Raw genomic sequence first — 15,706 nt, forward strand, 5'->3', positions numbered from 1 at the left:
AACACTGGAGGAACGGTGTGCATTATTTTATCAGCATAGGTAACCTGATTAAAACCCCAAAACCTTGATATCTCTAGTAAAATGACTCAGGAGGCACACCCTGATTTCAGTAGAATTAGATTGTGCCTCTAACATAGGCTGTAATTCCAGATTGTGTTCGCAGCCTATAAGCTTGTGGCATAGAGGGAACAACTGTATCAGTAACAACACACATATTTTGATACTTACTGAAAGGCTGGCTCCGGCAGAATTTCACTGTCCTAACCGTTTTTGAAATCATACGCTGAAAGGAAAAAATAATAGCCAACCATATTAAAACCATCATCCTGCATGTGGCAAGCAAGCCTGTCAGAATTAAAAAGGGTTTAGTCTAGACTTCCTCCCCATTCCAGGAGCCCAACTTTTCTATAGGCATGCCTCTTTTAACATGGGGATGCATTTATAGATGGACTGCTCCACCTATGTTCAGAAATGATAAAATGCCCCACACGTGCTTTTCTGCAGTATCTGAACAAGGTCTCTGAGGCTTTTCCAGCAAGAATAACAAAAAAATAAGAATGTTTGTATGCAACCTAAGCAAATCCACCTGTGGGATCAAACCAAGGCTCTATTTATAATTCAGCCTGGTGTCTTCCAGAAGCTTTGAAACAAAAAGACCATCAGCCCCAGCTAGTATAGCTAATTGTCAAGGATGGTGGGAGTTGTAGTAAAAAACCAAAAAAAACACCCGGAGTATACCAGCTTGAAGAAGGCTGATAGGGCATGGAGAAAATTTGCTTTCTTTTTTTGTCGCCCCCAGGTATCTGCTATTCAGAAACACACTGCTTGTGAACAAGGAGGCAAGATTCTGCTGCCCTATCTCTTGAATGAATTTGTTTAATCCTTTTTCTGTTCCGGTAAAATCTTTTCAGGGACCTCCTCCACGCTGAACAGGGTGTTTATTTATGTTTCATTCTTACATTTACCTGGGAGTGTTTTAAAAAACCATGCAGTACCAAACATTTGGAAACAGCAGTGAACACAAACACAACATTCCCGTAGCCACATCTACCGAAAGGTACTGTACCAAAGAGGAATGATTGCCAATGACTCTTTCAGACCAATACGACTCAGGAAAACATATAACTGTACAATGCACGGACCCTTTGCATTTTTTTAAAAAAAATTATGGTTATAAATCTGGTTCTTTTTATTATTTTTCATTTAGGAATCTGGCTTTCAAACTGGTTGTAAAGCTGGCCTTAGTAATGTTTCATAAGGGAAACAGTAGATCAGGTTTCCCCAAACGTGGCTCTCCAGATGTTTCGGGACTACAATTCCCATCATCCCTGACTGCTGGTTCTGCTAGCTAGGGATGATGGGAGTTGTAGTCCAAAAACAGCTGGAGACCCACGTTTGGGAAACCCAGCAGCAGATTGTTGACTCTACTTACAAATTCAAACGTCTGAGGGATAACAAAGAGTTCGAAGTCCTGCAAAAAAAATACAGTCGTACCTCGGAAAAGTCGAACGGAATCCGTTCCAGAAGTCCATTTGACTTCCCAAACGTTCGGAAACCAAAGTGCGGCTTCCGATTGGCTGCAGGAGGCTCCTGCAGCCAATCGGAACCCATAGAACCCACAGCGGACGTTCGGGTTCCAAAGAACGTTTGCAAACCGGTTAAGGAAGCCACAACGTTCAACTAGCAAGGTGTTCAGGATCCAAGGTGCGGCTGTAGTAATACTCACACACATGCAACCCCCACAATCAAACTGTTTGCTAACTTTGTATTCCCCCCCCCAAAAAAAATAGTTTTAAGTTTTCCCAGTGTGGTTTGGAACTCCATTGCTGGAAAGTTATGCAGCACTAAATCTGGATCCCTCCAAAACAGAGCCAGCCATACGTTACAATGAATTCTCCAGGCTTGCCCCGTCATCTCACCCTGCAGTTCCAATTCAGCTTGCAGGCAGCCTAGAATAGTGGCAGCAAGCCAGGACATTTTCTGCTAATCCATTCCTAGACCCAGGCTCCAATGTTGTTATAAATATTCATACCATACCACACAAAAACCACTAAGGGTTTAAGTCACATACTTCACTTTTTTTTGGCATAATCTTTATGTTCCAAAAACCAAAGAATGCTTGCCCTCTTCCCCCCCCCCCATAAGGATCAGTGCGTGGATTCCTTTTGTTCAGCTCCATAAAACCTGAAAACCAATATGCACAAATTCGCTAATCCTCATTTCACACCTCAAGGGTGAAGAGTCTCAGTAAAAAGGAGAACCAGTGGCTGGTGGCACTATTTTTGTACGGCCATGGATGGAGAAGCTTGTGTTGCAGAGGCGTCTTGGAATGCCCCTATGGGCTGCTTTTCAGCAAGTACCATGACAGCGATATTCTCGCGAAGCACATTAGATAAGTGCCACCAGAAGCTCTTTTCCTGATGCAAGGAATTTGGGGAGGGGGGAGAGAGACAGGGACAACAGTGGAATCTGTTCTTGTGCATCTTGCTTTTCCATCAGGAAGGCATGTTCCTCTCATGGCCAACTCCAGGCATAAAGGCAAAACTCTCTAGCTAGGCCCCCAGCTATGCACCTGCAGTTCTTCGCATAGCTGTCAACTTACAGATTTGAAAATAAGGGACCAGCAGCCTCGAAAATAAGGGATCAGCAGCCAAAATAAGGGATTTTCCCAGCACAGGTATGTTCAACGTCTGAGCCCCTCTGAGCCAAAGGCAGAAAGCCCATCCAGCAGCCAAGCGAAGCCTCAAGCAGTGGTTCCCACAGCACAGCAACTCGGCAAAGGGGATGCAGCAAGGAAAACCACTGTCACCTCTCCGCTGGGAAGCGCTGAGCAAAGGCGAGTCCCCAGGCAACGCAGTCGATTTGATCGGCACAAGGCATGCAAGCTCCACCCCCCAGTCGTTCTTAGACTCCTTATTGGGTGAGCAACGCAGCCAAGCAACACAGTTGGAGCCTCCCTCCTCCCTGGCCGGCAGGGAGGGAGGGAGGGAGGGAGAGGAGCTGCTTCCTTTGAAACCCGGGAAATTTAAGGGACATCATCAATAAGGGACACGGCGCTGGGATAAGGGACTGTCCCGCCAAATAAGGGATGCTTGACAGCTATGGTTCTTCGTCTACCTTTACCTACAACAGAAGCTTTGATTTTTTTTCTTGGTCAGGTTAGGAGCCACAGTTTTGCAGCTGCATTTTATCCCCATTGCCTGGATCAGGCAAAACAGGACTGGGAGAAGATGCTGTGTCAGTAAGTGACAGGTAGGTTAGTGAAGACTGGATTTTAAAAAAAACCAAACCCTGACCAGGACTCCTGAGCCTTTCGGGAGTTGTGCAAAAAGGCAAATTTCAGCAGCTTTTGTCATTCCTGCATGAAAAGTGGCACCTGCCAGGACTCTTTCTTTAGCGCAGCTATTAAAGACAGAGAAGGCCTGTCCTTCTAGGCCTCTAGTCCCCCGTCCCTCCCCCCACGACAGCACCGGTGCCAAATATTTGACTGCATAATTCGTCCTGGAGAACTCACTAGCCTGACAGGTGAATGGCAGCCTCACAGAATCAGGCAATTTGCAAAACCGGCTTCTGTTGTTGTTTTTTTTGGTGGTGGTGGTGGTGGGGAATTAAAGCCACACTGGGCTTGATTTTTGGCACAGATTAAGTCACAACTCTCCCAAAAAGCAGACGACGCGGCAAACCTTCATCTCTGGGATGTACTGAATGGTCTTTCGGGCAAAAACAAATGTTCCCTGCATGTAGAAAATGGGCATGTGAGGGGAAATCTAAGGCCTTTATCTCCCTGACCTTTTTTTTTTTTTTTTAAAAAAATATTATTTACCTCATAAACAATTTCTCCAGACAACTACACTTTACTAATATTCAAAATATTTTGTTGCTATGGTTATTATTTTATTATTTGCACAGAAAACTATCCGTTCACAAGAGCTACGTTGGCATGCTTAAAGTTAGAGACCTGCAACATTTAAAAACTGGGCCTTTGTCGTACTATAGGGGTGCTAACTCAGACAAAAAGGCCTCTAAATTTGTGGTCTAATGCAGACAGTCCTTACGGGCTCCAGGGATGCCACTGCCTGCTCAACATGCTGTACCAAATCCATTAGGAAAATCGAAATACTTTTAAAATAGGTAGGTTTTTTGAAATAATAATAATAAATAGTACAGTGTTATTAACATGCCATTACACAATCCATTGACTTGGTATGTGAGAGGCTGCCCTCTAGAGGCTGATTTGGAGAACAGGTAGTCTGAGTGAGAAGTGAAAGAAAAAAGAGAAAAAGAAAGGAAGCAGCAGAATTCTTTTAACTGATGTGCGTCAAGGAAGTCCGTTTCCTAAGGAAGCAGGAAATTCCAGGTAGATCAGAATATGCCTAACCATTGGCATCTGCCAGCAAAACATGCTACTGAGAGGAAAAAAGGCAGATAAATAATGATTTTGGTAAGAGAACTTGCTGTGGCTTCATTGGCAGTATGTAGATGAGAAACACTAACCTGCAAGGGGCAAGTAACTTTAAAATATGTTTTTTATGCTGGATCCATGGAACTGAATCAGTGGTTCATTTATTTGCCAATCACTTTAAAGCATTTCCAAACTGCTTAGGATTTCAAAATATGCAAGTGGTATACAGTGGTACCTCGGGTTACATACGCTTCAGGTTACATACGCTTCAGGTTACAGACTCTGCTAACCCAGAAATAGTGCTTCAGGTTAAGAACTTTGCTTCAGGATAAGAACAGAAATTGGGTTCCGGCGGTGCGGCAGCAGCTGGAGGCCCCATTAGCTAAAGTGGTGCTTCAGGTTAAGAACAGTTTCAGGTTAAGAACGGACCTCCGGAACGAATTAAGTACTTAACCCGAGGTACCACTGTACATAAAAGCAACAAAACAGTATACAGTATATACCTTGGAAGTTGAACGGAATCCGTTCTGGAAGTCTGTCCGACTTCCAAAACGTTTGGAAACCAAAGTGCGGCTTCTGATTGGCTGCAGGAAACTCCTGCAGCCAATCGGAAGCCCCTTCGGATGTTCGGCTTCTAAAAATACTTTACAAACCGGAACAGTCACTTCCGGGTTTGCGGCGTTCGGGAGCCAAAACGTTCGAGAACTAAGCTGTTCAAAAACCAAGGTACGACTGTACTTTAAAACACAGACCTGCAACCCAGAAAGGCAATAGATTTTACTCTGAACTGAAACCTGCTGCCCTCTGAAATATTTTCCAGTCTGAAAGCCTGCCTTGTCCTGGGGCCAGCCTGCTACTCAGCCCTTTTTGTACAACTATGGGGTGGACCCACATCCCAAAAGCAATGGGAATCAGTTTCCCCCCACCCATTTCTGTAGGTAACGCCCAGTGTTCAGTCATCACTCTTACAGAGCCATTGAAAATCTTGCTTTAGTAATATGCCCTACTTACCATTTTTTCAAAGTTCACTAGATTGTCGATGAAGGTCTTGTTCCCTTCATGGATAAATGTCATGTCTGCAATACAAATAAAGGCACCACCTGTGTAACTGGCAATAGTTGAATCCGACATATATAGATATCCAGACACTGAGAAAATGGACCAGCTTTCTCACTTCCTACATGCTATTGCCCATTCAAAGCATTTACTTGTAAAAAGGAAAAGAAAAAGAAAAAAGTAACATTTAGACAGTAACGCTTAGATTTGTGAAAGAACCTTTTTCTTTCTTAGGACTTCTGCAAAATGGGGAAACGGGGATCAAAAGTATCATTTGAGATTATTATTATTATTATTATTATTATTATTATTATTATTATTATTATTATTACATGCTCTTCACCCCCTTCAGATAGTTACCTTTTATGAGTAAAGGCATGAATGGAATAACGGGAGGTTGAAGTTTAGCTACCGTCAGTCTGTAGGCCCTGTGATTTCTTGATGGGTCCTGGGGGGGAAAAGACACAGTCAGACCTGTGCAAATATTTCGTAAAATACAAATATTTGTTAGTTAACAGTTGTGGTTTTTTTTTTAAATGTAATAATTTCATAACCTAATTTATGCTTCGTTCATAATAAGGATAGTCTTCTTTCAACACTTCTTTGGAAAGATAGTAATCATCCATTTCATTAGCTGCCTGTTCCTTATAAGTTACGTGCTGTCTGATGAGAGTGTAATTACTTAACAAAAGAAGTGTTTATTATCAAAAGGGAAAATACAGCTAGAGGTGTGGTTATTAAACAGTGTGCTTATCTGAAGAAGAGAACTGTTGCATACTTCTCCTTTATGCATTCGCTGAGCCATCTCTGCAAAGCTCTAAAACCATAAATCTGTAACAATAATGCATGCTGGTTGGAATATGGAATATCAAGGGATGATAAAGTTTTCTAAATTTCCCAGGCTGACTTTAAATAGGGCATATATTTTCTCAGAATAGGCTCCCTGAGAGTCTAATTTATTAGTCATACATGCTTGTTTTATCAGTGCTGTGGCGGGCTCATAAATTCCTTAAAGTCACACAAGGACACATAAAACGTTGGGAAATAGACAAATTCAGATCAGGTGTTCAGAACCCAGGGTGAATCCAGGTAGCGCACACTTAAGCATTAAGCCAGTTACCATTAAGCTTTCAAACTCTGCATAGATCTTCTTGAACTTGCTCGGGAGTTTCTGTCAAGAAAAGAGACAAGCACACATGTGGGAAGCCTGTAATCGAATCAAGATGGACTGAACTGTGTGTGTGGCGGACTGAATCTCCCCAACGCACAGTTCCTACAACACAGCCCCGAGATGGAAAAAGACTTGCTCTCTTGCCACAGGTTTACAACAATGCAGCTGCGGGGGGAAAAATACAGTAAGTCTCCTAGCAACCAGATTATAAATAGAGAGCCACGAAGCTTTTAGCCGTTTGGGATCCAAAACACACCCCTCCCCCAATACCCTGGGAAATGCCAGAGAGATTTTCTCTTGGTTCGCAGAGGTTACAGAGCAGCAAAGCGGTCCACATGCCAGTGTGGATTTCCCAGCGTTCAGGATTTGTTTGGGGTTTTTTTTTGTGGTGAGGGGATGAAGAAGACACATCTGTTTCAAGTTTCACGTCGGCCCCATCTTTAGTGCAGCGCATTTAAGAAATAAATAATGACGTCCTTGGGAGCAGTGATCTGGCGAAATTATTTACATTAAAGAACAACAGACCTCTACAGTGTGTACACAGGCCAATCGTTCCTCAAGTGCGCACTTCCGGAAGGTGCTGTATAATATGGACTACCATATATAATCTGAACTAGCTCTGGAACCAAAGGTCGCTGCTGTTTCTCTCTCTCTCTCTCTCCTTTGTTATCATTGCTAGAATACGTATGACTAAGGTCAGGATCCAACAAATGTATACACTAGTTCTCTGAGCTACAGGGGACTTTTGACTTGTTGTTTTTAAATGACCATCAGCTCCCTCACAGGAACATAGGAAGCTGAGTTCATTGCTATTAGGTCCACTGAGCTCAGTCGCATCCCCGTTGACTAGCAATGTCTATCCTGGGTTTCAGGCAGAGAATCCTTCCCAGCCCTCCCTGGAGATGGTAGGGATTGAACCCGAAACCTTCTGCACGCCAATGAGTACGACTGTACTCATTTTAAACATCTTCTTTTTTTTTATCCAACACTCAATTGTGGCCCAGTGCAGGCTTCTGAATACCAGTTGCAGGAAACTGAAGTGGGAGCGTGTGCTGCTGCAGCTCAGTGAGGGAACTGCCAGAAGGCCCTCAGCGCTGGACCTCAGTGTCCGGGTAGAACAATGGGGGTGGAGACGCTCCTTCAGGTATACTGGACCGAGGCCGTTTAGGGCTTCTTAACTAGTAGAGTCACTGGCCTGATCCAGCACAGCCCTTCTTACGTTTGGTTCCACTGCCACTGTAAACAATGGTAAATGGTTTACTGTGAATGCAGAGATCACTCCTCCCTTAGCACAAGCAATGGCACAGAACCACAATCCCAGGGCTTAGTGTGATGAAATCACTAAGAACCACGACTTGTTTTGCTCTGAACAAACCATGAATGGTAAGAGAAAAGGAACACTTGACTTCATCTTGTGCTCTGTGGTGCCTGATCCAGATGTAATGCTCCGCTAGGGATCATGGTTCATTCTTCCCGGTAGGGGAGGAGCAAATTGGGAGAAGTCTCTGCATTCGTGGTGAACTGTCAACGACGGTTTACCACGATGTGCAAAAGCAGAAAAATCAAAGGAAGAAATGAAAGGCGGCGACATTTGTAGAACTAGGATTTACTCTGCACTCACCTCCCAGGTCATTGTGAGGCGGCTTACCGCAACGTTGCTCAGTCCCATGATCAAAGCGAAAAAGGAATTCAAGTTTTTGTATTCCTTGCAACTAGAAAAGAAGAGGTTCACAGTTTGATTGGGCGGGGGGGGGGGCAGGGAACAAACTGAGAATCAGAAAGCCTGGCTTCTAGAGTGCTTCTAAATTTTGGAAGTATTCATCCAGACAAGTCTTATTATCGTGCTTGTAAGGATATCCTACTGTATTTATTTTAGACTAACTCCTTCGGTTGCAATTCTGAGCATATTTTCTCACAAACAAACCATCTGAATCACCCGGACTGACTTCCAAGTTAGCCTCTTGAGGATTACATCAAATCACAAGCAATTGTGAAACAAGAAAGATTTAATAATACACCCACAATCTCACCACTTAGCGTCTTATTCTGATACTCCTTAAAAGACCTCTTCATACCACTTTATTTTTGTTCTACGTATTTCTTAATTCTCTTCCACTCAATAAATCCTCGGGGCATTTCCAAAAACAATGCTCACTTAGCTAGGTTTTGGGAGTCCCATTCAGCAGAAATTCAGCTTCCAATTTAGAGAAACAAAACTAACATAACCTGCTAAGAGACAAAGGCCGAATTCAAACGTTGCTTCTGTTGGTGCAAGGGGACATTTCCCCATAAGATCCTATGGTGTTCTGGTAACCTACATGGTAATTTTTATCTCTGCTGTTGTTAGTTTTTAATGTTGTATTTGCATTTATGGTTTGATGTATGCCGCCCAGAAAATTAACTATGGGGGAGCAAAAAACTATCGGGGGGGAAATAAGTTTTATACATCTGAATCATGCTCGGGTGAGGGAAATCACATATGTATTCTCCGTGCCAAACCTTCCCCTTATCTGTGATGAAATGGTCACGGGTAATACCCCCAGAATGCTCAGGACCCCAGCACAGGACTAGTCAATGTTTAGAAGTTCTCGGACTCCAACTCCCATCATGTCACTTGTCAGGCACGATGGGAGCTGCAGTTCAGTAAATATCTGGAGGTGGTTTGTGGGGAAGAGATATCTGGGCTAAACTGTTAGGTTCTCCGCTACTGGTTTAGGACAAGGCTAAGGAACCTTCCCCCCCCCCCCCCATGAGGGTCCTTTAACTCATGGGGAAAGGCAAACGTGGACCACATTTCATGGTGGGACAAGCAAGAACCAAAAGTGAGTGGAGCAAATAAAATAAGGAGGAGCCATTCCGCCTCTCTCCCTTTCTTTGGAAACCCAGACAAATCCATGGGCCACATGGTGCTTCCAGAGTTTTCTGGATCACAGCAAGTTCACATGGGTGCAGCTTGAGGCAAGTCATTCACAAACAATATCCACTCGCATCCTTGAAATTCACCTATTTTGAGCAAAACTACATTTGATCGACCTCATGATCCCATTACATTTTCCTGTTTCACTGTATAGTTAACACACACACAAAAAAACATGTTGCCATAGTAGCGATTTTTTTTTTTACTGCGAAGAACAGCTCCACGAAACTGAAATAACAGAAATAAGATGTCATCGTTTTATATTAGGAATATCAAATCTGCCCAACTATTTGCATTCAATAAATAAAAAAGATCCCGAGAACTTTAGAGACGGGGGGGGGGGGGATATTGACAGAAACAGGAGGTTGTCAAACGGGAATTAACATGAGGTTAATCCTGTAAGTAGTGATTCTGGGATATTAGTTATCTGCTTGCCTCAGGCAATGCTGATATTTTTCCCCATACTGAAAGTAAATGTTCATCAGTGTTTGTGCGCCTGGGGGGCGGGGGCTGTGTGTGTTTTAAAAATAGTGTATATAAGGAAATTGTTCAAATTATTTAGCTTAATGAAATTTATTCCTGTTTTCTGCTAATGATTAGGAAAAGGAACCACATTTTGTTCTTATCTATATGTGCTACTGCCCTCTGCTGGACAGAATGCAGAACAGCTCTGTGCAAAAATGGCTAAAAACGGGGGATTCCATTCTCTTTACACCGTTAACGCACTGCGAGTCTTTGAATGTGGCCTGCCACATTCCGTACCAGTATCATTGCATAGGATAATAATGGAAGCATAACCTATGCTACCTGCAGTGGTGATGCTGGGTGTCCTATGGAGAATTTGGACTTTACAAAATGGGAAAAACCCAGATTCTGGCAGACTGGTGCCGTCACTAGCTGGTGTTAAGTAAAGGTAAAGGGACCCCTGACCATTAGGTCCAGTCGTGACCGACTCTGGGGTTACGGCACTCATCTCGCTTTATTGGCCGAGGGAGCCGGTGTACATCTTCTAGGTCACGTGACCAGCATGACTAAGCCGCTTCTGGCAAACCAGAGCAGCACACGGAAACGCCGTTTACCTTCCCGCCGGAGCGGTACCTATTTATCTACTTGCACTTTGACATGCTTTCGAACTGCTGGGTTGGCAGGAGCAGCGACCAAGCAATGGGAGCTCACCCCGTCGCGGGGATTCGAACCGCCAACCCTCTGATCGGCAAGTCCTAGGCTCTGTGGTTTAACCCACAGCGCCACCCGTGTCCCACAGGCAAAAACACTCTCATTCACCCAAGCCTTTGGATCTTTATTTTAGTGGGGTGGAGTGGAGTTAGATCTGTTTATTTACACACACACACACACACACACACACACACATATAATTTGTGTATTTTAGGCTGTTCAATTATATGTTTTACGTTTGCTTTTAATGTTCTTTTTTTTTTGTAAGTTGCTTTGTGTCTCATTTTGGCGATTGGGAAGCAACAAATAAGTGTAATAAATAAGAATATAAAATCATGCAATGGTCAGACCGCTCCTAGACAATTCCTTTCTCACAGGCAGTCTGAGAGGCAATAAGAATTAACTATCTCTGATGCAGAACAAAATCTTCATACAAAAGAATTCTTACTCATCCCGCCAGAGACAGAAAACCGATCATGTGAAGTCTACAGCAGTCTGCCGTGGCTTTCAGTCCATGGCAGGTGTAATAGCCCAAATTAAGGACATATTTTACACCTCTCTTGCCATAGTGCAATCCTGTACCTTGGTTCTCAAACGCCTTGGTTCCCAGACACCAAAAACCCGGAAGTAAGTGTTCTGGTTTTCGAACGTTTTTCGGAAGCCAAAGGTCCGATGTGGCTATCAGCTATTGTTTCCGGGGTGCCTGCACCAATCAAAAGCTGTGCCTTGATTTTCGAACATTTTGGAAGTCAAACCAATTTCCAGAACAGATTAAGTTTGGTGCTTTTGTTTTTGGTATTTATTTTGCGTTTTTGCTTTTGAGGCTTTTTTGGTTAATTTGTTTTTGTGACTGTGTGGAACCCAGTTCAGCTATTGATTGATTGATTGATTGATTGATTGTGTGACTGTGGAAATGGATAAAAGCCCCCCATCCAAACAATGACTATCATCAGTGCAGGTAAGAAAAAATAATAATTTTAATTTGTATCATCTACAATACTGCCTTATTTATTTTATAGTACAGTACACTGATTATTGTTTTAATTTTATGGATCAATGATCTCATTAGATAGCCAAATTTATGTTCAATTGCTGTTTTAGAGGTTGTCTTAAAAAGTCTGGAACAGATTGATCCATTTTGCATTACTTTCTATGGGAAAGCGCGCCTTGGTTTTGGAACGCTTTGCTTTTGGAAAGGACGGATTAAGTTTGAGAACCAAGGTACCACTGTACATGCCTACTGAAAAGTAAGCCCCATTCAGTTCAATGGGACTTCCTCTCATTCCCAGGGAACTTTACAGGAGTTGCAACGTTAAAGTCGTTGAGCTATACTTACTGGGCTGCAATCTTGATGAACTTCTTTAAGAGCTGGACACGTTTGCTGAGTTGGGAACAAAGACAAATCTCTGTGACTACCCAGAACTGGAGTTCATTGAACCTTCGCAAAAACAAATCCAAATTCGCTGTGGTCTTCTTAAAATTGTGTCTCCCAAATGTGTGGTAGACCAGTTCCAACTAGGGGAGGGGAAAAAGGAGGAGGGGGAGAATATCAGGGTTAGACAAATGATTTGTGCTTTTTTAAAAAGAAAAAAAAGAACCGCCCTGGAACAAATCTCTAGTTACGTTTCCAAATAGTCTGAGGGTTGGATCTTGCTATGTAGCAAGTGTTCTCTGATCACATTTCTGTTCCTCCTCTCTTCCCAAAAGCTGACTAAATTCTCCTTCTAGTTGTTTGTAGTAGACAAGAGTCTTGTCAACTTATGAATACGTGCACTGGCCACACCTTTGCATAAGTTTGTAAACCAACCATTAACTTCCATTAACTATAGTTTCCCATTTTATCGTTACTTGGAAAATACGGCTGAAAGCTTCGGAACAAGCCAGGATATATGAAAGAGCCCAACATTACGCGCTGTTAACTAAGGTTGCATTCACAAAGCAGTTTATTCCATTTTCATGACTTTCCCTGTTAAGTTCCACATTATATTGGAACTATAGTGGAAAATGCTGCAAGTTTGCTTCTCTTTTCCATGTTAGTTGCTACAAAAGAAGCAGAGAGAGCTCTGTTTGCAAATAGTATGGAAATGAGTGCTAAACTTGCATTAACCTGCATTTCTGGACGTGGCTTTTAAATCACATGAAGGGCCAACTATAAATTAAAAAAAATAAAAACAGAATAAACTGCCGTGTGAATGCAGCCTAAGTTAAAATTTTATAAGCAACAATGTAAGATTAGGTTTGATGAGAAAGTATTTGAACGTATTTCAATTTCTCCCAAATTGTGTAATATTTCCAGAAACAGAAACGTTTTCCTTTCACTTAAGAATTGGCAGAAATGTTAGAGCTCCCTGGTGTGCCAAATGGCATTCTGCACTTGCAGTCTGAAGTGATAAAACTCATTCTACCGCCTCTGGATTTTACCACCGAATTTTGCAGCCCAGAAGCACTCTGTCCAGGGGGGTCAGAGCTGCAAGACTAAGTTCCTGGCAAATGCGCTACTGCTGCTTACTGGGAGAGAGAGACGGGTGTGGGGGCAAAGGAATGGGAGGGCCAACATGGCGTAGGTGCACTGGGAAGAGACCTAGTTCTGTCGCAACTCTGCCCTGCCATGTTAGCCACTTCTGTCTCAGCCTTGTGATGGGACATGCACGAGAATTCTCCTCACCTCATGCACGCAGTTGAAAAGCTCCCACTCATAAATGGTCATTTGATACGCTAAGTCTTTGGAGCTCATGAGTTCAAACATTCCCACAGTCCCAGTCGATGGGCCTTCTTGTTCCTGCAGTGGAACCTGGGAAAAACAACGACGAAGCTCTCTGTAAACGTTCTCATCCACCTGATCTCTCACTCTGTTTCAACAGCTCTTTTTCTGCTTTGCTTTTTTGCACGCTTGTATAAAACTGACTGTGTGGATATTGGTCACAGCACAAAACAAAAATAATGGCTTCGAAGTTAAATGCACAACACGCACATTGCTGCATAAACGCACAGAGAAAAGCATACAGGGGTGATTGTCACTGTGAGCTAGGTAAGGGCAAGAGGGACTCGTCAACCTGCAAAGGTAGCCCATCTAGGAGAAGGGGAAACTCTTATCCTAAACCTCTGCTGCCTTGTGGGATATCTTCAAGAGAAGAAAAGGCTAAGCAGTAAACCCTATACAAATCTGGAGTGGAGTCCCTAAGACGGTTGGATGGTGCCTTGTACGCCTCCTTCCAGCAACTCCCTGCAGCCAAGCTGGTGCCAAACCGATTGCTCTGCTTTCCTTTGGACCACATCAGCGAGGCTGAGAGGGGGGCCTTGTCATCTGGGCAGCCCAGGGCTTGTGCTCTGGGGAGGTCACTTTGACGCTGCCAGCACAGCGATTTGACTTCACCCCTGGAGGCTCTGTCCATTGTCTCTTGAGACAGGTGGATGCCAACAACGTGAGCTAGGTTTCATTGTTTTCTTTGCTGCAGGAAACGAATAATAATAATAATAATAATAATAATAATAATAATAATAATAACAACAACAACAACAACAACAACAACAACAATTTTTATTTATACCCCGTCCTCCCCAGCCAAGGCCGGGCTCAGGGTGGCTAACAAGCAATAATAAAAACAAGTTGAATGACTACAACTTAAAAACAAAATTAAAATACAACATTAAAATATTAAAATGTAGCCTCATCACAGGAGAAAGGAAAAGAAAGAAGAAAGAGGGGGAGGGAATCAAATTGGCTCCGAGCCAAAGGCCAGGCGGAACAACTCTGTCTTACAGGCCCTGCGGAAAGAAATCAGATCCTGCAGGGCCCTGGTCTCATGAGGCAGAGCGTTCCACCAGGCCGGAGCCAGTGTTGAAAAGGCCCTGGCTCTGGTTGAGGCTAATCTAACTTCCTTAGGGCCAGGGACCACTAGGGTGTTGCTATTTATGGACCTTGAGGCTCTCTGTGGGGCATACCAGGAGAGGCGGTCCCGTAGGTACGAGGGTCCTAGGCCGTGAAGGGCTTTAAAGGTCAAAAGCAGCACCTTAAATCTGACCCTGTACTCCACCGGGAGCCAGTGCAGCTGGAAAAGCACTGGGTGAATATTCTCTCATGGCAGAGACCCTGTGAGGAGCCTCGCTGCAGCATTCTGCATCCGCTGGAGTTTCTGGGATAGCTTCAAGGGCAGCCCCACGTAGAGCAAATTACAGTAGTCAAGCCTGGAGGTGACCGTCGCATGGATCACTGTGGCCAGGTCGGGTCGAATAACTGAAACAAAGCAGCCTTAAAATACAATGATATAAATCTCTTTCTCTCTCATGCATCATTCCTGCTGCATTGCAGGGCGGAAGAATACAGGAGAAAGCTGCCAGGAAACGTGAGGCCGGTGGTCTATCTAGCCCAGTCTACACTGACTGGCAGTGGCTTTCCATGCTTCCTAATAGGGGACACCAATTCCTTCCTGGAGTTGCCTGGGCCCTTTGGTACCCACTGTGTGTTTTCCCCCAGCGGGGCAAATATCACTTTAGGAAACAGGCTGGGGAGAAATCCTTGAGCGTTTACAAGCCATTTACAGCACATATCTCCAGACCTAGGAATCATCTGGGGAATCTTCTTTTGTTTACTTGACACCGGGGGCTTCTGACATACGAAGAGTACACTCATGAATAAATATACCATTCATTATCTGCCATTTGTTTCCACATGACCTTCACTCACAATTATATTAATTACAGCTATATGCACATACAAAGTGCGGGCTAAATTAATCTTAATTGTTCCCATCTTTCATTAAAACAAACAAGAAACATCAAAACGGCGTTTTCCCATGCCACGTAAGGCGAGGAATGAAGATGCCGCCTGGTGCGCGAATGGAAAGTTTGTATGTTTGATAGATGACCTAAAGAGAACTAATGCTGTGTTGTGATGAATATGTGAGCTGAAAATATTGGGTTGAAATTCTGCACAGCCTTAGGTATGCTGCTGTTATGCTGGCCTCACCCCGACTCAGCAAGCAGA

At 43.6% G+C, this 15,706-nt stretch overlaps 1 protein-coding gene across 4 annotated transcripts in view; it reads right to left on the reverse strand.

Moving 5' to 3' along the window:
- Positions 1-15,706, reverse strand: part of RAPGEF4 (Rap guanine nucleotide exchange factor 4) — a 168,712-nt gene that overhangs the window by 1,627 nt on the left and 151,379 nt on the right. For all 4 annotated transcript variants that reach the window (XM_081206609.1, XM_081206607.1, XM_081206608.1 and 1 more), the window contains 7 exons: positions 13,388-13,513; positions 12,059-12,237; positions 8,251-8,341; positions 6,579-6,629; positions 5,819-5,906; positions 5,414-5,478; positions 229-283 (listed from right to left, as the gene is read on the reverse strand). In XM_081206609.1, coding sequence (XP_081062735.1) covers positions 229-283; positions 5,414-5,478; positions 5,819-5,906; positions 6,579-6,629; positions 8,251-8,341; positions 12,059-12,237; positions 13,388-13,513 — 655 coding nt within the window. The remainder of the gene's footprint in view (positions 1-228; positions 284-5,413; positions 5,479-5,818; positions 5,907-6,578; positions 6,630-8,250; positions 8,342-12,058; positions 12,238-13,387; positions 13,514-15,706) is intronic.

Source organism: Podarcis bocagei, assembly GCF_964188305.1.
Source record: "Podarcis bocagei genome assembly, chromosome: 1".
Classification (NCBI taxonomy): Eukaryota; Metazoa; Chordata; class Lepidosauria; order Squamata; family Lacertidae; genus Podarcis; species Podarcis bocagei.